The 23,445-nt window shown below is 43.0% G+C and overlaps 1 protein-coding gene across 1 annotated transcript; it reads right to left on the minus strand.

Annotated features, from left to right (window-relative positions):
• Nucleotides 1–81: 81 nt before the first annotated feature.
• On the minus strand, nt 82–21,610 carry apln (apelin). The gene is made up of 3 exons (XM_063877009.1): nt 21,082–21,610; nt 7,255–7,427; nt 82–4,298 (listed from the first exon to the last, which is right to left on the minus strand). The coding sequence occupies exons 1-2, from the start codon at nt 21,146–21,148 to the stop codon at nt 7,261–7,263; spliced, it is 234 nt and encodes a 77-aa protein (XP_063733079.1). The 5' UTR covers nt 21,149–21,610; the 3' UTR covers nt 82–4,298; nt 7,255–7,260.
• Nucleotides 21,611–23,445: the final 1,835 nt, after the last annotated feature.

The raw sequence follows: 23,445 nt of genomic DNA on the forward strand, positions 1-23,445 counted from the left end.
TTAGCATCATGTTAGCTTTACAGTTCTAAGCATTGACACGGATAGACATTATATATCAAGAAAAGACAAGACAGGTTTTTTTCTTAAAATAAGATTTTAATATTACTTATTATCATAAAGATATATTTACACACTTTACAGAAATAGAAAATAAAAACACAAAGCTACGCATGAAAGGAAAAAATAAAATAAGTACTCCAAGAGCTAAAGCTTATCTTTTATAAATTAGAAACCAAAAGTTCAAATATGTACACAGTATTTCAACCATTTCTGATACACTTGTTTTATTTATTTATTTATGTCATTTATTTTTGCCCAGTTCAACATCAAAACAGAGACAGGGACTGTACATTTGGCCTGGTGAGTAATATGAGCACACACCATAAACAGAACATAAGTTTCAGGAGTAATACATCGTCTTTTAAAATGGTATCTGCTTGAGACCTAGTAACACTGATGCGATGGCGTGTAAGCCTACAGACTGCATCTCCTCAGATTGTTCTGAATGTAGCGGATCTTGGACACAGTGGTTAGATGGGGAATGTGTCACAATCAAGGCAGGAGGGGCCTGTGCTATTCTGGGTGCAGGAAGTCTCATTTTGAGGCTCCAAGATAATGACAGATCTTAGTCATTTCCCATGGGAGATAAAATCTAGTTATCCTTTGGATTGCCCAGCCGGTGGAAATGTGTGAATGCATTGGATTGAATATCAGCCACTTGATCTTGCAGACACCCACTCTGAAGGCCAACATGATACAGTTTGATGGGCTTAGAGATTCACAAGGTAAAATCATGGAATGTGTTTCGTGCCAACTCTGTTTCCAATTCTACAATGAGGAAAATGTTTGAGCTCAGTGTCATATTAAAGGAATTTTATCTGGTAGAGTGCAGAATGATTATTTAAAAAACCAACAACATAAAAACCTTGTGTTTTCCTTTTAACGTTTTTTGTGGGCGTTGTGTTTATAGCTATTAGGAAACAGAGATCAATCGCTAAGCTAATATTGTATAACTTGCTGCTAGCTTATATCTGTCTCCACCTGTCGTCCCCACTCTTTACACACTCCCAGCCAAATGCATTTGGACAAAAAAAAACTAAACACAAAGGGGCAAGTTTTCTGAACAAACATTTTTCTACCAGGAAAACATGCTAACAAGTGCATAGGAACATTACTCAGGCCTTGTGATGGTCACAGAGAAGAGGAACTAGAGAGGAAACATTGAGAGGGTAGGAATCGTTTCTCTTGTGTAAGCCTTGCTGGAAAAGACCATTAAGGAAAATGGTTTTGCTCCCCGAGCATAATGTATTGGTTTACCATTTCAGTTTGAGCCTGGACGTGCTTGTCCTTCCACACCACAAGGCCCATTAACCTGATGAGCAGGGGAGGGCTGTGGGCTAAGATCTACAAGAAAATAATGCCTGAAAGCTTTCACGTGTCCACGACATATTGTGCTGCAGACTACTTTTCTAATTTGTTACATCCACAAAAGATACAGCTTTTCACACTGTATTTAAAAAAGTAAGCTTTGGACAACCAGCTAGACAAGAATCAGACAAAAAAATTGTCACAATACACTGGAAAACCATTCCATACCAAGAGACTCTTGTTTTCAGGGTGTATTTCTCCAGCAGCATAATGGAATTGCAAAAGTGCAGCCTTGCAAACCCATACAGAGAAGTCTCGGAGCAAAGCCACGTCTATTCGTTGGGACTAGTTGACACCGGAGGCTTTGGATCAGTGGGATATTTGGCTTTTGATTTGTTTTTGGAATTAACTAATAACCAGACCAAGATTAAAAAGAGTATTTTACATAAACATTGGTTTGCTCTGGTCTCTGAAGGGCAGCATGGCTGGTGCAGATGGTGAGGATACATTCATGAAGAACAGTGCGGTTACAGACGTTGCTCGGCTCCGTAACAATAACTTCTGAGATGGGGAAATATTGATTTGAACCCCTTAACATGACCCAGTCTGCTTCCAGCATCCAAACTCCAGCGGCTTTGAACTTTCATCCCCAGCTCATATCTTCCTACTATCTTCTCCAATAATACATGAGACATCCTGAGCCAAGCTGTCTCTCTCCCGTGGAGCATTAATGAAATCTACATCTCTGTCTGAGAGGGTATGAAAAAATAATGTTGAAACTGAAATTATTACTCCTCACAGTGCCCTAGGATTTAATACATTTTTAATCAAGGTGATCTTGGCTGGGTGGATTACCACTGTGATTTAAGATGCTCTCTTAATAAAAGCTCCTCATGCTGGGACTGAGAAGACTCCACTTTTTATTGTAATATTTGCATGAGACATGGCGAGAGGGAAAGGTGTTGGAAATATCTAGGTTAACCTGCCAGTTGCTTGAAACTGGAGTTAAAAAACAACAACTAGGAAGTTGCTCCGGCACACCTAACACACAAAGAACGATTGCAAGGTGGCTGCTCTACAGGTTACACTCCTTATATTTTACAATGTAACACACTGAATCAGCAGGGGTTTGAGGATTGGATAAGGGGGAAGGGTGTGGTTTCAGTCTAAGCCAATTTAACAATGAGCTCAGACTATATGGCCCCGGCCAGCCTTGGGTAGATCCATCTGAGAAAGATTAACTCCAGGATTTAATGAGCGTAATGATCAAAGCCACGACCACCTGTGCTGTGGTAGGGCCGTCTAGAAAGGCAACTGTACCCAACATAATGTAGGGAAAGGATGATGGCTAGAATCTGGATACATGGCTATATTGTTGAATACATAGAGGGAGAGTAAGGAAATATACGAAAATATGCTCATATATGCTTTAATGTACTGTATGTTTGTGTTTTGTTAAATAAATGCACAAAATAGACTGCTCTAGTACAAGCTTCTATCACAGCACCCTGAGAAAAAAGAAATCAAACTACTTGAACACAGAAATAAACAGTAATATATTCCAGTATGATGGAAAGGCATAGCATTTCGTTAGTGAAAGATTTCGGTCAAAGGGTCAAACCAGCCTTATGCTGAATATTAAAACAGCCAGAGCACTAATGGTAGGCTGATCGCGGTGGAATATTAACTGAGCTGATATTAGCTGTTTGTTCTCATTTTGGTCTAATTTACTGTCCTCCTTTCTAACATTGTCTCACGAGGGATTTCTGTTTGCAGAAATGTAAAATGCATAATGTGTCAGTGTATTGAGACTTTAAACAAGAGGTAATGTGTTTCTAACCTTTGTATTCCTTCGTTTCTGGCAGCATTGTGGAGAAGGTTATTATTTGGCACTTCATTAAAAGGCAAGGCAGCCCATCGGTGGAGCAGACCCCCCCTGCCAGTTAACAGTCGTGTAGAGCAGCCGCGCAGGGCAGCAGTGTGGTGAGAAGGCTGGGGATTGGGGACAGGATTGGGATTGGGGACTCATCCAAGGTGGGATATGTTACAGTAACCTTGAGCGTGTCAGTAAACCCCCCCAAGGTGTTAATGAGTTCAGAAACACCAAATAGCTTTGGATTAAGAATCTCCGAAATGAAGGAATTATTCAGTCACTTTAATGGATTGTTTTGACCATATGTGCTCTCTTTTCAGCCCAACTTTACTCCGCATGTGGGCGCACTGTCATTCAGAGGTTAACAGCACCAAAATTGATTATTAAGCGATTAATATAGTGTCATAAAATGTCCTTTCAACTTTGAATTCCCTCTTGCAGCAGACATCCAGCGAAGTGAACTTACTACTGTCAACTATTAAATGGACCCTTCCACATTATCAGCGCCCTCTGCCACTAGTAAAGCCGTTAAGTAGCTACACAGCAATGAAATCTGCGGCTGAAGTAACCTTGGATCTGAGGGATGGGAATAACACACCGTGGAGAAATGACAGATGCTTTAAGACTCAGATTGTTTTGACCGGGCTCCCTCTCCACCACATGTCATGCAAAGTGTGTGAGACACTCTATGATTGAGCTCTATTAAGCAAATGATAGAAAATTTGAAAAAAAAAAAAAAAAAACACTTGGGAGAAGACAGAGATAGATAAGTAGCGAGGGAGTGAGAGTAAGAGAAAGAGAGAGACAGAGAAATAGAGTCTGATAGCTCGGGCTCCATACCCCCCCACCCCCCTTCCCTGCCCCCCAAATCCTCCTAGAGCTGAGGGTGAGCGGCTTGTCCTGATTTTTTTTGTGGACAGAGTTGCTTGAAGAACCAGCAGGTGCTATGGACATCACTCTTCAGGCTGGGCAAGCGTAGGCCCTTCATTGCAAGGCCCCCCAAGGCAAAGGAAGAGCATAGAAATCAGAACCTGGGGGAGGGCGCTCAAAGCAGTGCCTGCAAAACAGGAAAGAAAACACAGAGAAAAAGCCATCAGCATGTGTTTACCTTTTGCAGACATTTTAATTTCCTTTCCAAGAAGGATGCCCCTCAGGGAGCTTCTACCAGAGCCTTCAATGTGCTTTATGTTATCTTGCAGAAAGTTAAAAAAAGGTTTCCCAGACATGTTGCAGACAGATTTCACGGTTTTGATAGGAAAATGCGTCAGGGAGTAAGCGAAACAATTGTATACATCCCGCAGTTAGAACACAAGCCCGACGCTATGCTACGCTAGGGGCGTTGGATCATTCCTTAACAATGAGGAAATCTTTTAACTCCCCTCGCCTTTAATCTGCTCTTGTTCTGTGATCGTTTTCGAGATTTTAGATGAGTAGCACAAGTAAGCTTTGTTGCATGACAACAACATCCATTCACTGATAAGAGTCTGTTCTTGTTTCAAGTTGGAATATTTCTGCGGTCATGTAATGCCCCGAGAACTGATGTTCCGTGTGTCTAATCTCCACTGAGATGTTGTTTGTCGTCCTTTGTGCTTTTTTGGGTCTACAGTATGATCTCAGTGCAGCAGCGCCTTGAACCACACTGCATAACAGAGTGAATGTATGGGAAGAGATGCAGACCTGCTCTATATTGTCTTGATGAAAGACTCGTTTGCTGAGCTTACTCACACTCAGGGTTCTCGGGGGGTTTTCATAAATTGCCTGCGGCTCTAAATCTGTAATATCCTGCCGTCTTTTAGACTGGCACGGCTGAGATCCAAGAGTCCTTATAGCGCGTTCGAAACTGAGTCTACTGGGACGCACAAAGAGGATGACCTGGGTCAACATCGTTCTTTTCTCACATCTGGAATATGTAACGATGAGAAGTCAAGCTTTGCCTCAGGTGTCTAAGGGAATAAAAGATGAGCTGCTTTTGACACTGGACAGGAGATATGTAGCTTAAGAGCAGAGAGTCAGTGGACAGACACTGTTAAGATAATCAGTGGTCTTAAACTCTACTTCAGCAGTGCAGTAATTACGCTCAGGCTAATAATGACATCCACATACAGTCTGTCTGCCTCTCAGCTGGATGTCTCCTAGCTTTGATCAAACAAAATGCATCTCCAGCTGCTTCCAGAAAGTGTTTTTCCCATCATCAGCACAAACTGAAGAAGAAAGCAACAGAGTCTTTAAAAGAATGCTGTTGGAGGGGTTGATGCCAGACAATAATTAATTCCTTCCTTAAACATCATACTGAGGCATAAGGAACTGGAAATGAAGAAGTTTAATTCCATGGATCATTTACTCTGTGAGTCTCGGTAGTGTTACCTCTAAAACGCTGCTAAAGGACAGCTTGATTCACACTGAGGTCACGTCGGGGTAAATTAGCATGGTATGTGAAAGAGCTCTTGAATGAGGTGAACTATGAACTTCACAAGAATGAGAGGAGCCAGAGTGGGCAGCAGACAAAAAAAAAAGGAAATCTTGAGCGTGTTGTGCTTTAAGAGGTGTTTGCAAAGACAGCATTGTGACTCACTGAGCCGTTCACTTTTACTGAGCTTCACAACTTCCTGAAGCTCCCTGTATTTGTGGCCAGCATTCTGGCACTGAACACTGAAAGCTCTGAATACTCCACTAGTGGAGAGGATTCTCACATTTTATTGGCAGACCGAGGTAATTTGGAGGACCCACGTTGTCCTTCAAGTGCAGACTTCCCTGACTCTGTTCTTACTCTAGAGCCCCACAGGAGTAAAGTCTAACTTTATTAAAACAATAATGATTTTTTTAAAAATCACTATAGATTGAAAAAGCTCAGCCACTGCTTTAGAGAAAGGAGCTTCCAATCTTCTATAGCTCTGGTCCCTTTTCCTTAAAACTGATTAACCATGCCCTGACACTCTCTGGCTGCAGCCTCCTCTCACTATGGCTTTAGTTTATGGCGACCCTCTGCAGGTCAGTGTTGTATAGTCGGCACCTCCTGCTGGGATATTGTGTCTTGCCGAGTTTCCCTGTCTCTCACAGCGTCTGGGAGAAACAGGGGAATTGTTCTTGCCCTTCTTAATGCAAGTTTGAAATGCTCTTGGTCAATTCACACAGATATGCTACCATGCACAAGTGCCAGGAAACACTTTAAATTTGATCACCTTGTTTAGTTACTTGCATTATGACTTAGTTTCTCAATGAAGCTCGATCTGTTTTCCTAGAAATACAGAGAGTTGGTTTTGGTTCCGAAAAGAAAATCATACTTTGAAAAGTGATAAGTAAAATATTGTCTCTGATTTTGGATGAAAGAGTTTTCACACAAAGACTTGTTTTACTTCACAGCAATTCAAACATTATTTCACGGGAAAAGCGGTGCCCCCATGAAACCCAACTCTTAAAAGTGTTGTCTTTGGTAAAAGGGTTTAATTCACGTAATGAGATGGAGAGAAAAGAGTTATGCTAGCTGAATTGACTCAAAGCTTGGGTTTCTAAGTATAACTGTCTCCCACATGAGGAAATAAATGACGTTGCCTTAAAAACAACCCCTGTCGTACTACTAAGGCATGCAGGCTGGTAGGCCAAAGTCCAGTAATCTGTTAAGACATGCACTTATTTTCAGTGCCAACAATAACATCCTTGTGAAGAGTTGAGTTAGGCTGCAGAGTTCCCAGTGTTCCTGTAAGAGTTTCCCTTTCCCCACTGAAACTACTGATTCTGCCAACAAAGTATTTTAGGACTCAACATCTAGACCACTTATAAATGTCTTTTTGAAAGTGTTTCCTCACTAGTCAGCAGATATCATATGATTTGATATTTCAGGAAGTGCTTTGGCTCATATCCCCTCGAGAAACAAGTAGCTCTGACAGAAAGTTGGTCAAATGTGAATCCTTTTTTTTACGAGAATCCACTTTCACTGACCGTTTAATCACAGGTTTGTTGGCATGCTTTGCCAGACTAAACCTAACGAGCGTGTATTCTGACTGCTATAAACTCACCTTGCTCTAGAACGGCATGGGCCCCTTGTGGGAAAGACGTGGCCGTGGGCGTCTCCTCTTCCAGCCGGCTGGTCTGTGGGTCTGGCCGCCCCTTGCAGGGTTTTGTTGGACAATTTTTCTGACTGTGGCCGCCTCTTCCAGCTCTCTGCCATGCTCTGTGGAGGCCATGGGACCTGGAAGACACACACAGAGGAGAGAGCAATTAGATGACCTCGCAAGAAAATGGCATTTCACAGCCTCTTCTCGCCCGGAGTATCACATTTTGATTATCTGCTTAGTCCATCAGTGCCAAGGGAAAATGTGTAGCAAAATCCAAAGAGGGATCACAGTGGTAATGGATGAGGAAACAAGAGACATGTATAGATAAGTGTGTGTGAGAGTGTGTGTGTGGGCCTCTTCAAGCCCACCCAGCATTGTAGTTCATCAAGTCGGCGCGGTGGAACCCAAGCTAAGCAGATAGATGGGGGAACCCAAACCCTTGTGTCTCATGTCTCTGTCACTCTCCCTCAAGATTACAAACGCCGCCCAACACCAGGCCACGCGGAGGTGCATCCTGTCGCAGTGTTTGATCCGAGATTAGAGATGAGTTTAATAACGCTGCGTCTGTGTGAGAATGTGTGTGAATGTTAGGGGGTGTGTGAGTACTTGTGTGTTTGGGAGCGATCCCAGATGTTCTCAGTCAGCGCTCAATAAGTGTGGCCTGATCCCTCTAAGCCCCTCTTTTCCAAATGGTTTGGTCCACCTTAAGTTTCTCTATGACCTTTCAACCTATTGCAAACTGAAATACCTCCTCTTGGAAATCCAGATATTTTTCCAGATTGTTTCGCAGTAGTCTAAACTTGTAATCGGATATTTAAGGTGGGTGATCTTTCACAATGCAGCCAGTTATTAAGTCCAATAAAAATGGAGTAAAAGCAGAGTTGGGCTTTTAATATGGCGTGTTAAAGTAATTGAATATCCGAAAGGCCACTCATTACTTATACGGTGATGCAACAGTTAAATGTCCATTAATAAACGTAACCTTTATCCATCTCATAAAGAATGTAGGTTAATGGAGCAGTGTAGATGTGATAAAAGTGGTACTCCATCTTTTTAGCAGGTGATTGCCATTAAGGAATTACAAGGGATGGATCAAAATTCAATTGAAGCAACAAAAAAGACAGACTTCTAGTCCAAAGTATGGGTAAAAATCTTAAACACTGGATCCTAACCTACCTATAATGCCACTCAAGCCTCTTGAATAACCACTTCTTCCAAATGCCACAACTGTACTTTGTAATGTTGGCCTATTCAGTGTCGAGAACCAGCCCAGATGACCCTTTAACACACAATTGCTCTTTTTATAATTAACTTAATCGATAATATTGACGGAAACCCCTTTTATCACACCTTCTACATTTATAAAGATTCTTTAGCCACACTAACCCTCTTTTCTCCAACGAAAATACACATTTCTGTTCGCTATTTCCTGTCAAAAAGCAGATTGACATCACACACATGGGGTCATGACATTCCAGTCCCCTTTCCTCGGAGATACTGGCTCCATTTTTAGAATTCCCAACAGATTGACCTTCCTCCGGTTTACGGGGGCTTGGGTGAGGACATGGCTTAAGATAAGTCAACTAGTCAACTGTAGAGGTTGGGAAAAGCGGCAAGTATACTGAAGACAGCACTTGAGCAGCTTACAAAAGCCATGATGAGCCCTAGTTCCTTAAGAGTGGTTTCATCAGCCATTGTCTGTGTTGTGGCATTACCAGAGGCTGTTATATGAACAAGGCACAGCATAACAAACTGTCTCTTAAATCTCTCTACTGCATTCAAAACACTCTCCTTTAATAGCAAATATCAACCTGTATGAATTGAGGGCAGCTTTCTTTAAGAGCATCATTTAAAAACACCATTAGGAAGCAAAGTCTCTCTGCAGCCTCTCTTAATTATTGACCTTCAGCGCTGACATTTTGAAGACCTTTTTGAAAGAACAACTCTCAGTAGAAAAAGAGGAAAATACAAGTGTTTCCAGCTTTCAGGTTTAAATAACAGCGAATTGCATGACTGAGCTAGACAGCTTGTTGAATGTTTTCAATGCATATCCCTGAAATGCCAGACATCTCAAGTTCCACATCCACACTAAGCTTCTTCCGCAAGCACATTACACACTATATTTGTGGGTGAACAGTGGGCTAATTCATTTGCTGCAGGGAAAGATTCTGTTGCATATTTCCACATCTAAAGCCCATCTTTGCCCAGAGGAGCACTAATCTGTGCATTATCCTTTTGTTATTGTTCCAGATACACTGTGAATGAGGGACTTTGACGCATTCTGAAGGCTTTCAGCTCATTTCTTTCAAATCCAGGGGGTTCAATGTGAAAGCACTGTGTTGAGTGTTACGGGGGGCCTACTTCTTCTTACTGCTGAAATGCAGCCAGCATTAGAACACACAAAAACTCAAGACTGCAGTATTCACTATTTAAGGTGCAGGCTTATCTCTGAAGTTGTGTAAAATGGTTGAAACGGTCCAATTTAAAGTTATAACGTGAAGCCTGAATGGGTTCAAACAGACATTACTTTGCACATTTTCAGATTATTTTCCCAAATAGTTTTACAATTGGTTATACATATGGAAAAGTGCTAGAAGTAATCATTTGAAATAAAGCAACTACAGAGAGAAGGTCAAAACCTCCCTTGTTCCTGGAGCTGAAAGTCGAGTTGCATTGTCCGTCGGTGACCCCGAAGTGTACTTCAAAATCCTTCAACTTTATCTGTAATTTTCGTGAAAGAGGCTAGATCTTTGAAGGACTTTGTGCACGTTGTCCTCAATTCAACAATTTAATAATAAACACATTGTTGGTAGGTTATGGATATGGATGGTGATGACACAGTAATAACGACTCTATTACAAAACAACGTCTGACCATTCAACAAGCCCTGTTTAAAACATACTGACACATACATGTCTCACAGTTATACCCGCTGTAGCTACAGTGCCACACATCTGCTGCAGCTGATGTTTGAGCGATGGCTACTTTAGGAGTGGCTATGCACACACTCCAGCTCACTGCAGGCAAGAAGGTAAAGTAATTGTACCTCGGCTCACACAACTTGTGCGGTTTCTCCCACACGGTGGCTCAGGCTGTCATAACCCAGGTCCATAATGAGACAATTTAGATGTCTCCTGCAATAGCAAGCTGTCAGCCGCTGCACTGTGGTTTGAAGGGAGAACATCTCATGATTCTCCTGACAAATCTCAGCCCATCCAATCTGGCTACAGGATGGAAAAGTGTAATGAAAGCTGCTAAAAATAAGCCGGGCCCCAGTGATAACACTGGCAGTATAGATTAACCCCTGCAGCCTGTAGGGAAAGCATCTCAGCGTGACAGATATGACATACAGCAACAGCTAGCTCCTATCCATCTGTAGAGGAACTCGTATAGATGAAATGTGGCAGCGTCTGTTGCATCTGGATAATACCATTTGATTGTTTTCATGGCAGGTTTATCATTGGTTAATGCATAGTTCATCTCCGAAAACAAAGATATCTCCCCTATCTTATTGCTCTGGAATTGGTTCCAGTCTCTATAGTATCCCATTTGATCTTTTCCCATGAGAGATTCCCATGATTATGTTCTGCCGGTCAAACCGTAAAATCACAGGATAACATATGTCTAACGACAACACGTGTCTTATCTATTTCTGATGACCTTGGAGCCCCAGCTTTTGCCCTTTTTCCTACAAATCTCAACACTTCTTCCCCCACTTGGAAATTCCCTAATTAAAGTTTAATAAAGGTGGAATTTCAGGAATGCTGGTTATTACTTATACCCTCTGACCGCCTCCTTAAGAAGGACAGGGTTGAAGAGAAGAGGAGAATATTTGACAGTGTCACAGACTGGCCAGTCTCCAGACTAAAGATGAATAGCTGGTTGGCTGCTCCCCAATTCCACGTCCTAGATTCACAAACACCTCCTGAGGTGATATTTGTTATGTTGTGTCTTTTAAATGGCCGGCTCTCCGTCTTATTATGGCCCAGCAGGCAGCGGGGAAACTGACAGCTTATCCCTGTTGATGCTGCAAAGAGTCCATCAGCTGAAGAGTTATACATCTCCCAGCACTTGTCCATCCAGTCAGAGAAGAGAAATGTCTGTCCTCTGGTTTAATGCCAAGTTCATCAACTGCCCTCTCGGCTGGCAGCAGCAGACTGTATATCACAGCGCTGTGTGTCAATGCAGCAACGCAGGCAGCATGGCAAATGGGCCAGAGCTGCTTATTAATAGTTGTAAAGCTGATTTGTGTTTATCAGCTGCCAAAACAACCACATAACAAATGTCTGCTCTTGTAAATTCAGCCACAGCATAATGGTTTTTGTGCCACTATGACACGAGAGATTAAACGATGTCAGTGGGTCTGACTGTAGCAGCACGGAGCCTAAGTTTGAAAAGTCCTGCATCGGATGTAGACATGCTCAGTCAAGCATGGCCACCAAAATGTAATCCTCGCTGTGTTTCATTTTCTGTCACCACAAATTGATTTTGGTGTCCTCTTGATTCATATCTGTTTGTTTACTCATCTTGCTCATCACTCACAGTCACACTGATAATGAATCAGTTGTGTGCAATGTCATTGATCCGCTTTTCTCAGCTGGCTGAGCGTATCAAATACATTTCATCTCTCTTCTTGTTTCTTTACTGTCCCACCATCACTTGACTGACATCTCTGCACCATAAATCTTGTTCACTGTGGTTTGTAACAATGTGTTGGGAATTGGTTTGTACTTAAATGAAAAGAGTTTACCCCACTGTATGATTTCACCTAATTATTTGGCATCCAAATATCTTATAAATAGTCATTGCTGGATTTCCTTCATATGTGACTATAATGTTTTGAGACTTGCTAGCTGCAAAGTTTGGTTAATCACTTTGGTGTATAGTGAAATATCCCATCAACTGTTAGATGGATTGACATGAAACAAACATTCATTATCCCCAGAGGATGAAATTGACATATTTCAGCTTTGACTTTTTCCGTAGCATCAACACCACTGTTGACTGTTGGGTTGAAATATCTTAACAACTATTATTTTCACCACTTAACAATGAATTGTAATACATTGATTTTGCCTTGAAATTCAACGTAGCGCCATGATTGGTTTAATTTGTCCAATTCTTCCCTTTATGGACAAAAACCTGTTAAGGTCCCGTCATCCTCAGCTGTAATTCCTGTTTAGTGGTATTTAGAAAACATGCTTTACAAAAACGCTGAACACTTTACATTATACCTGCCAAACATCTGCATTTGAAATTGTTCCTAGTCAGTGTCTTGATTTAACAAACTCAATTAAAAACACTAAACATAAAAACAAAACAGCAACACATCAGCTATTATCCATGTAGGATACAAATAGCATTGACAGCTGCAAAGAATGAATGTTCCCAACAAGTACTATTTAATGTTTTATTTAACTACAAGTCAATACACTTCAGTTTGGGACTATTCCCATACCATAAACACTATTAAAAATAAAGCACTCCATAATATTTCCCTGTGTAATAATGGATTAGGTTTCAACTGCCAAAACAAATGGAGGACAGTAATATAAGGACAACAGCATTGTGTGTGTATATGGGAGGTAGTTATAGCTCTTTATGCGTTTGTGTAATCCTTATGGGTTACAGAGCAATATTTGTGTTAGTGTTGGAGAGGAAGAATAAATACCCTAGTGTGTGTAGCCATGGTTATTACCATGACGTTGGAGGAGCAGGCCTGCTGTCTCCATCGTGGGCCTCCCTCCTTCATTCACTAAACGTAGCTTTAGCTACTGAATCCCTCCGTAGCATGCCATCACAACAGACATGCTAACCCACACAGCCAGACAGACCTGTCATGGGCAAAGATGCTTCCCTCTGCATAAGCACATTAGGGGATCAGGATTATTTAGCCGTGGATGAGATGTGTTAATTGTGCCAGATACAAGTCAAACATTCTTTTAACCTACAATAAGCCTCAGCGCTGCTACAGCATCATTCTGGGGATTTGCTCGCTGCCTCCCCACACATTCATCCTGCACATATGGAACGCTGCCTAACTAAGGAGGCAATCCCTCGTTGTTCAGCTTTCACAATCCAACATTTAGTGTCGGAAATGCTGCTTATCGCATGCCTACCAGTAAGTCTGGGCCTTGGCAGAAACTGGTACCAATTGCATGCCGACTTTCAGACCACGTTACCATGGCAGCCACCATGAAAGGCGCTCAGTTTAGAGCAAAAAGAATGACATTGTCAGCTGAAATTGACCAGGTTCTCAATTTACAGATTTCCCTGCACAGAGACCGAGTCCCTGAACAGCCCCCTGACTGTGCCTGTGATGTTTTTAACCTCCTCTGTGGGTAACCACACTTGGCCTCCGAGTGTTCCTCTCAGGGGGGGGGGGTTGTTTTGTTTTGGTCATGAGCTCTTTCTTTTATTTATGTTGGTGACTGTTTGATATGCAGCATTGTTGTGCTGTGATAATACTGGGCTTGTGGCTGAGTTGAAGGCTGGCTTTGTCTATACAAACTCCAGCGAGGAAACCAAACAGTGCATGAAAAGTTGCTTGCATTACAGCAGTTTTTAATCCTAACCCCTTGTCCAACCTGCTTGGAAAATAACCCCCCCCCCCCCCAACTCTCACTAAAGGTTCGGAACAAACTAAAAACAAACTGCAGTTTCTTGCTTTCTGCAGATGTCCCTTTGAGTGAGCCAACCTCCTGTGAAGTGTGTGCTATATATGCTCCTGAATTAGAGAGTGTATGAAATGATGAGGTGTGAGGCTGCGTTCCCGGCTATGATCAGAGCACTGCGAGTTCAAAGGGTCCAGCAGCAGCATTGAGCAGCTAATAAAGCCACTGACTCCCCTCACCACTTGACTGCCTGTTGGTTTATTCACAATCACACTCCAGCTGAAGGGGTGAATTCGTGGCTATAAGGTTACTGCAGGTTGGAGCTTACTGATCAGTCAGAGAAGCAAACATAAGGGAGGGATATTTATTTCACATCTTGAATCGAGGAGCATCAAACTGAAGGCAGTAGAGATGCTGCTGTGGCTGTTTACTGTTCAGGAAGCTACATTTTTGCGCATGGCAGGTACAGCAGTCAGGTACATGTAAGGCTACCGACGATGGCCCTAATCTCCAGAGATTGCATGTCAAGGGCAAAGGGATCCTCCAACCATCCGTTTCCATGGGCACGCTAATCAGATGTGAAACACAGCCCCCTCCCTCTCCTGTGTCATCGCTCCCCCCATGCTGTGAACCTGCATGCAATCTCCCATTTTTAATGTGGGAGAAACCGAGAGAGACAGAGAGCGATGGAAGCATCACTGCGCCGGGTTCACTGCAGCTTTCAGAGCCCGAGGGGACCCTCGCCTCCTTTCAGTTTACCCAGGACTATTAATAAAGGAAAATAGCAGTAACATTGCATCAGACTGTGTAACATCAACCAAACTCAAGATTTCAAAACAACAGCTAAAGCTTAACGGAAAAGATTAACTCAACAAAGTGTAACTCAACAAAGTGTATCGCTATTTGGGATATTGGTGCATATTAGGACAGTGGAGATATGCTAAATCACATGCAAAAGGGCAAAGCTGTTTAATAAATTAAGGTGTGTTCAGTCATGCATCTCATCAGCCAGTCAAATATCTTCTTTTATATACATTTTCTCAGATTGAAACAACATTTCCCTTCTTATTATTATTATTAATTCTGAATGCAAAACTACATTTATAACAAAAAATCACCAAAGCAACTCAGTGCCTCTCAACACAATTGTTTAACTGTAAACTGTAGCAATGAAGATAAGCATATCTCTAAAAAAACAGACACACTTATCTCATCATAAATTGCCAGTAATTCTTGCTGCTAGTTTTGCTTTGATTATGTAGAGAGTCTTGTAAAACAGAAATGTGAACTTAGCATATGGACAGCAGGAAAAGGGCACCTTGGGCTCAAGGTTAGCAATGAAACATAGTAAGCATTTTTGTAACACCTATTTAGGGTAGATATATAATTCATGAGGACTTTACTCACAGGTCCAGCTGCTGGGCTGAGAGTGAGCTAAAGTTTAGGTCTGATCGGCCCTGAGTTTATACGGTTTTCATCAGCTGTTGGGATGAACTGGTTTCCATGTTTATGAATTCCATTTCTTGTTTTGCTCTTCTGTTTTTATAAACATCTGTTGATGTTCAAGGGGGCCCACAGAGCAGGGCTTCCCTTCCTGAGCAGAGACAGAGGGACGCAGCGAGGGGCCCTGTCCTGATCCAGGAAACAGCCAGACGAGGGATCCACGCTATTAGTCAGTGGCAGATCATTTGATTGACCAACATTTAAGCGTGGAACAGTATGCGTGCAGTATTCTCCCAGGGAAAGTAACATTTGTGATCAAAGACGGAGCCTTCGTGTTGAATAATGCATGATTCCATAAATGAGTGATTTCTGTGTTGTCACAGAAGGGCCCCAGTTCTGTGGAAGATGTAAGCGATCTTGTATTTTAAAGCTTTTCAATTAAAGGCAAGAACATAAGGTGGCTGACAGTTTGAAACCTCATAAGGTGCACCACAGCATCCCATAAATCTCGGAGAATAAAGTGACGTGCACATCCTGTTGCCTAAGGCTTGGAGTTTAGGCGGATCCCAGCAGACGCGTCAATAAATGAACCCCAAAGCTACCGAATCCCTCTACACCCTGCATAGCCCCGATCCACACTGCCATCCTCACAGCAGTGAAATCCCTCGTCTGATTTAAACTGCCTAACAACAGCCAGCTGCGCAGCGTTTTCAGCCATACATTATATGAAATCTCTCTGATCCATGATGGCGCCTATAGAGGTTTGACGGTAATGGTGACAAAACTCTAAACCATATTTATTTGATTCTCCAGAGTAACCATTCCTGCTCCTACATAATGTTTAGCTGCTGTAATTATGAACATCTCTAGAGCAATACACAGAAGTCATATTTCTCAATTCCGGGTTCCCACAAATTGAGCATGAAAATAATTAAAGCACCTGCATTCCTAAAGACCGCAATATTTACCCTGCGGTCTGGCAGGCCGTTAATAAAAATGTCCACTCAGATCTTGATCAGGAATCGGATCTGCTGGACTACTGCTGTAAATGTAACACTTAATGTTCAAAAACAGACTCATAAATCACTTTAATACTGGTCAGTAGTGAAAACCAGAGCCGTTTGGGAGAATATCTGGCTCTAATTAAGTTGTAAGGAGCGCCCCGGGCCTGAGGATAAGGTCTGGTGATCACATGAGGTCTGGTTAACACAAGACCCCCTTACATCACCCCCACTACCTGAAAGCTTCAGGTTGTGCCCTCAAAAGAGGGTCTGGACTGCGACAGAAGGAATAAGAATGGAGTCAGAATTTCATTTACAAAAGTTTTAAGCATGTTTAGCTTCTTTACAGCCAAAAAGTGTCATCATTCCACATTTGAATTAGTAAAGACGGACTTCATCACCAGCTGGGAGTTTTGAGATGCAGCCGTGACTTCTTTCTCCGTGGAAAGCTTACACAACCTCTGAGCTCCCAGATAGCCTCTCTTCCTGTCCGCCCCTTTATTTCCCTGTCCCTTGGCCCGTCTTTTACTCCCAATTTTTTTTTCCCATCACTGCATTTGCTCTCAAGGGAAGATCTAAGTGAGTAGATTTATTCATTCAAAGGGTTCTGAATTACATTACAGCAGCCCAGCAGTCACATATGCCAAAGTCTTCAACAGCTGAGCTCTCGAGGGAGTGTTAGCCCAAAGGTTAGCTTATATCCCTACCAAATGAGTTATGATTTTTCACTAAATCTCTTCCTCAACTCCCACCCCCTCCAGAGCAATTGGGAGTGCCATTCACCAAACTCATGCTGGGTGATATAATACAGATGTGAAGGGTTTATCACAGAGTGATTTTGATAAACCTCCTCATTCAAACTTACTTACAACTACAATGAGTTGCATAGTATAAACCCTGTAGGGGACGGCACTCTGAATTAAATATTCTATTGCTGTGTTTGTATCAGAAACTCAATTATCTTGTTGAGTTAACAGTTATAGTTGTTAACAGATCAAATAAACACACATTTCAACTTTAATTTTATAAAATCCCTTTATTTAATTACCTACTGATTAATAAGCAGAACTGACAATCATAGTTTAGTGCCAGCATAATGGGAAGAATGGGAAAACCTACAGTTTTTCCAACTTTCGGAACATGTAAACATTATTCCAAGATGGCTACCCCAATGTTAGCAGCCTAAATTACACTGTAGCTTCACAGAATTTGAGGCAATTTATCATCAATTCAACAAGATACAGCAAATTATGTACAACTTTTACTCCTTTTAAATCAGCTACATCAAATATATTCTTTTTAAATACGGAATGGTGTTGTTGTTAAAAGAAATGCCCTAGATATATGAAATGGCACAATATATGTTGGCTACTGTGTGTGTGTGTGTGTGTGTGTGTGTGTGTGTGTGTGTGTGTGTGTGTGTGTGTGTGTGTGTGTGTGTGTGTGTGTGTGTGTGTGTGTGTGTGTGTGTGTGTGTGTGTGTGTGTGTGTGTGTGTGTGTGTGTGTGTGTGTGTGTTGCAGGCTCTATTGCGTTGTAATGTTGCATGAAGAGGAAATCCAGGTTCCTCATGAAAGTGATTTCATCTGACCCTCTGTGTGTGTGTGTGTGTGTGTGTGTGTGTGTGTGTGTGTGTGTGTGTGTGTGTGTGTGTGTGTGTGTGTGTGTGTGTGTGTGTGTGTGTGTGTGTGTGTGTGTGTGTGTGTGTCTGTTTCTGTGACATACACCCAGGTGGGGCTCAAGATCTCCTGTCCCCCACCCCCCCAACACAAAAAAGAAAAGGAAAAGGCTCTGTGATTCTCCATAATCCCGTAATAACCTTTGAATGTTTGCCCACTGTTCTTATGTTATTCCTGGACATCTGGAAAAGTTTAGCTGTGTTTGTTCTCCTCACAACCGCCATAATCACGTCCACAGGCACAAACACCTTCTTCACATTAGAAAAACCTAGGGTTTTGATTTAAAGCTTCCTGGTTACGGCTGGTTTACATATCTATATATATACATGTAAGTTGCTAACAAAATAATCACTGCCTTAATGAGTGGCTGCATGTACTGTAGCCCTCGTTACACTGACCCCTACCCCCTGGGTTGAACATGTGAAGCTACAGTACAGTGTGCGTGATGGTGCAGCCCGCCCCAACAATACATCAAAGTTTAATACGGAATAATAGTACTGCTGACAGCTCTCATAAAATCACCCCCTTCCTAAGCAGACGATCTCTCTGCCAGATAATGGCTCTGATCTGGGCCTCGTGCCCTGCTCACACTCACTACTGGCTCACCTGTTCCATCCAGGCCTCACAATTACACCCTCTGTGTGTTTAAGTGTGTGTGTGTCTGCGTGTGTGTGCATGTCTGAGCCAGCTGCTATTGTTTTTATCCCTAGCATCCCTAGGTGAAGATTGTCAGGGTGTTTCCATGCTGGGAAAAAAAAAGGATGCCGTGATATCTTTTAAGAGGCTGTGACACAGACGACATGTTTTGAGACTGTTTATATACCAGTCTTAAGAGTTACACAGGGAGGAAGAGTGATCGGCCCTGGGATGAATTATGGATACCACATGTCTAAAGCTGGAGCCCACTCTTGAGCCAGAGTGCTTTTCAAGGATGGGTAATTGAAGTGCGCTGCTAAAGGATGCTAATATTACCAAGAGAAGGCCACAGCAGCTGTCTTAGTGAACTGAATGAATATTGTAAGCAGCATTAGGTTGTTGAGTTGAATTGCCTGTTGCACCAGGACTTTCTGCTAATATGCAAATGCATCCATAAATACAATCATGCACACTTCCCCACCCTTTATTTAGCTTCATATTCATTGCTTCCTGCAATTACACACACACACACACACACACACACACACACACACACACACACACACACACACACACACACACACACACACACACACACACACACACACACACACACACACGCTGTCTCTGTCGCTGTGCATCTTCTTCCTCAGACTCACATCTCCACACACAGATGCCTGAGAGAGAAAGCCCACTGAACTGGAAAAGCGTTTGTCTCAAGATGAAAGGCTTCACACCCACTGCCTACATGCAGAGCCTCTTCCGACACCTTCCCGCGACAGCGCATACTGTAGCAGAGGCTTGTGCTACGCAGACACACTCCAGCTAGCATCCCTCCCCACACCCATCAACGCCGCAACACACTTGCATCCCCTCCTCTTCTTCAATCCCTTTATCTCTCTTCCTGTATGTCAATGGAGCTCTGGAACTACAGTAGCAGCCGGGGGAACAGAGGCACGTAAGCGGCATGACTTGAACAACGTTGAGAAGGATAAGCTCCCATGAAAGCCTGAGGCACATCAGCCTTGTTTTCCCCATCGCTGGTGTAGTACGGTGGGCTCTCAGGCGTGGAACATGCTTAGCCACACGCAGGGCGTGAAAAACGACACTGACCATGATGCTAGATAATTGCTTCCCATTTACTCATGTGCTGTGAGCCTCGGACAAAAATAGCATGTCGCTGAAACGAATTTGCTGGGAAGCATGGGAACTGTGAGTGCTGTGGCTGTGGATCGATACAGAGTGGACAGCATCAAGCAGAAAAGTCTACACAGCATCTTACAAGCACCTAGTAACATCTAGTCTGAACAGCATTGTATAGTATATAATCCTAGGCCTATATCCTTTAAGTATACAGTGTTTTATCATCATACACTATGCTGCATCTTATATTACATCTTTCCCATAAACACAGTGTGTGTGTGTGTGTGTGTGTGTGTGTGTCTGTCTTAGACCCTATAGTTAGTGGGTAGGTGATAATCCCAAGAATGGCCCAGACATTTACACAGGCCTAACTGTTGTTTTTTCACACTACAATGTTACCTGCATCACATCTGCAGACTGCCCACCGCTCTCCAAACTAAACCCCCAGCCACATATCTCAGAACCCGTTTCCTCCCATGAGCAGTGAGAGGGAATATGCCCTGCCCCTGTATAATTGTCCAGAGTCAATGTTTTTGTTCTAAATATTAGACATTTTAGATCCACACTGGAATTAATATATAGTCCAACTATGGCTCCAGAGACTCCAGCAGCACTTTACGGAAATTTACTGTGACAAGGCATCAAGCCCCTTAGGAGAAGATCCATGCATCTGGGATCTGTGTTCCCCTCATCGATGCATACAACAATTACAGCGCTCATTATCATCACCACAGGAGGCACGCATATATAGGTGCTGTGTTGCCCTGCTGCACAATCACAGTCATGTAATAATTTATACAGCACTTGGGTCAGATGGAATACATCAAGCCATACATAAATCTGATTCACTCTAGCTTACAGAACAAGTGCCATGCATATCATACATTTCACAACAGCCACAACAATCAGCCATGCATACAGCAGGATTATCACTCAGGCATAGCTCCACATATCCATCAACACTAATATTTCCTCTCCAAGTCTTACAAGCTTACATTAAGGTGAGGCAGGGAGGAAGATGATCAATCTAAGCTCACATTCAAGTTAAATATAAAGAGCCATGGCAGGACAATAGCAGACAGTATAACCACTGCAGTGCAGTACTGTACACAGCCAGGTGCTGATATTCCTGCCTTTTTAGAGCCCACACAAGGCTAACCATGCTGGGTAACTGATCAACTACAGATGCCTGCAAGAACACAAGGCAAACAGAGAGAGAAATAGAAAGCAGAGCGAGACGCCCGGCGATGAAGCTGAACGCTCCTGTACTCACCAGCACTGGCAGAACACAGCAGAGACACCAAGAGCACAATCACCAGCGTCAGGATCTTCACATTCATTTCTGCACTCCCCTCTGGCTCTCCGCTAGTCACTCGCTGATATACTGTAGTGGTGTGTGTGTGTGTGTGTGTGTGTGTGTGTGGGGGTGTGTGTGTGTGTGTGTGTGTGTATGTGTGTGTGTGGATGGGAGGGAGAGGGAGAGAGAGAGAGAGAGAGAGAGAGAGCAGCTGAGCGAGCAAGAAAGAGAGAGAGACTGTTTGCTCTCCTGTGTGTGAGAAGTGAGTGTGTCAGTTTGTGGGAATATGTGTGTGTGGTGGCTCCCTGACTGTGGCTGTGTGTTTGTCTAAATGCGTATTTGTATATCAGTGTGTGTGACAGCGCCACTCCAAGACTGAAGGCACGTCTTTATCTGAGCTCTCCCACAGAGGTGTGTGTGTGTGTGTGTGTGTGTTTCTTCTTTTCTTCTGTCAGTAAAAAAAAAACGGCAGCCCAAGCCAAGTTCAGTGGAGCTGTGTATGTGCTGGAAGTCAGCCTGCAGGTCTGTCTGCCGAAGTGTGTGTCCCTCCGTGTGTGTGTATGAGTCTGGTCATGTGGCTTATGTATCATTGACTCTGTGGGTCAAGGAAAAGCCCCCCTAACCCCACCATCACCCACCCTCTCCACCCCTTTTTCCAGCAAACATGCAAGTGCACACGGTGGAGGAAAGAGCAGAGCGGTAGCAAAGGGAGGGAGGGAAGGGAAAAGGGGGGAGGTGGGAGGTGAAGGGTGGGGGAGCATGCAGGTTTATGATAATACCCAAACAGATGCTCTTGTTGAAAACTCTTTGAATTGCAAACAGGGCAGCTTGCCAGGAATCCAGGAATCAAAATACCAGCTTATTAGGGGATTTAGATGAAAGAAGGGAAGGTGTGAGATGAGGTTCATTTTTTCCTGCTTTTGTATCTATGCCAGCTGTAAGGACCTTTCTTCCTCACTATTCTTTGCCCTCAGTGGCGTTGAAGGTATAGCTTAAATCGCTTGCTGCGTTTGAAGTCAGTGTTCGCGGCGCTCTGAGGAACCGCAAGAAAAATCTTATCTGCCCGATCCCATCGCTCGCACAATTTCTTCCTCCACCCCTGAAGTCATATGTTTTATTTAGTTTACAAAGATTATATTCTTTCCACAAACAAAAGCCGCAAGAAAACCACCACCCTGGGACGACTATACAACTATGTTTTATTTGTTTAATCGTACAATCAACAGGAAAGGTTGCATTTCTCGCAGTGAATTGTGAGAACCGTGCGCAGGCAGTAAAAGTACAACAAGTTTTCTTATCACGTTAAGCCACAGAGCCATATCAATGCGGGACGTTCCTACATCCCCACTTGAGAAGAGAATTGTTCAGGAAGGACCATAAATTTGATATGTCTTAAACTTTGCATACAGAATGTAAAAATGAACTCCAACCAATTACAAAATGTACTTCGCCAGGGTTCAATGACTTTGCAGATCTGGTCCAACAATAAAATAATCTTAAACATAAGTGGTTTTTTTTAAGGAAATATTGTTGGTATGGCTTCAGTTCACTTTAGTTCTCAAAGGGCTGTGACACATGATGGATGGACCGCTTTTGGTCACAAACTCCAGACCCCCCCCCCCCCCACTATAGTCTTCCACACAAACCCTTTTCTATGTGTTGTCACTAAACAGTCACTTTAGTGGTGTAGACCTGAGAAGAGGGGCCCTGTGACCCTCAACTCTGCAGCTCCCGCTTCACACAGCCCACCCATTGTCTCCCAAAGGCTCCGGGTCCCAGAGGGCAACATGTCTTTGCCACCCACTCCAGATCTAACAACAAGAGCAGCTTCCATTTTTACATGCAGCGCTTGAAGCCTTCACTTCATGTGAAGCAATCCTCTCACCTCAGGGGTGGCCAAGCCCCCGGGGGCTAAAGATGCTTATCCAAGCCTGTCCTTTTTTTAGCTCCCAAGATAATTCGCCCAAGTGCCTTTTAAAGAATCTGTTCACAGCTTTTTCTCAAAGGTGCTCACTGATCACTGACAGAAAGCATGACCGATTCTTTCCAGTTGAACATAATGAGAGACAGTGGGGATTATAGCGCCATTACCAGCACACTTAGTAGTTAGGAGTTGTTGGGAGTAATTCAGAATTCAATTTAATTCAACGTTCAAGGGTAATCTGAAAGCGATGTGGGATAACTGCCTGCAGAGTTATTCTAAATGAACAGTTAATGTGGGCATCAAAACTGAATTATCCAGAATGTGCTGGACCCAGGTGCTACATGAGATAATGTAGGAATTAAATTCACTCATTAAAATGTCCTATGGATATGGATAAGAATGTGTAAGGCATTGTA

This window comes from Eleginops maclovinus, chromosome 23, assembly GCF_036324505.1.
Source record: "Eleginops maclovinus isolate JMC-PN-2008 ecotype Puerto Natales chromosome 23, JC_Emac_rtc_rv5, whole genome shotgun sequence".
NCBI lineage: Eukaryota > Metazoa > Chordata > Actinopteri > Perciformes > Eleginopidae > Eleginops > Eleginops maclovinus.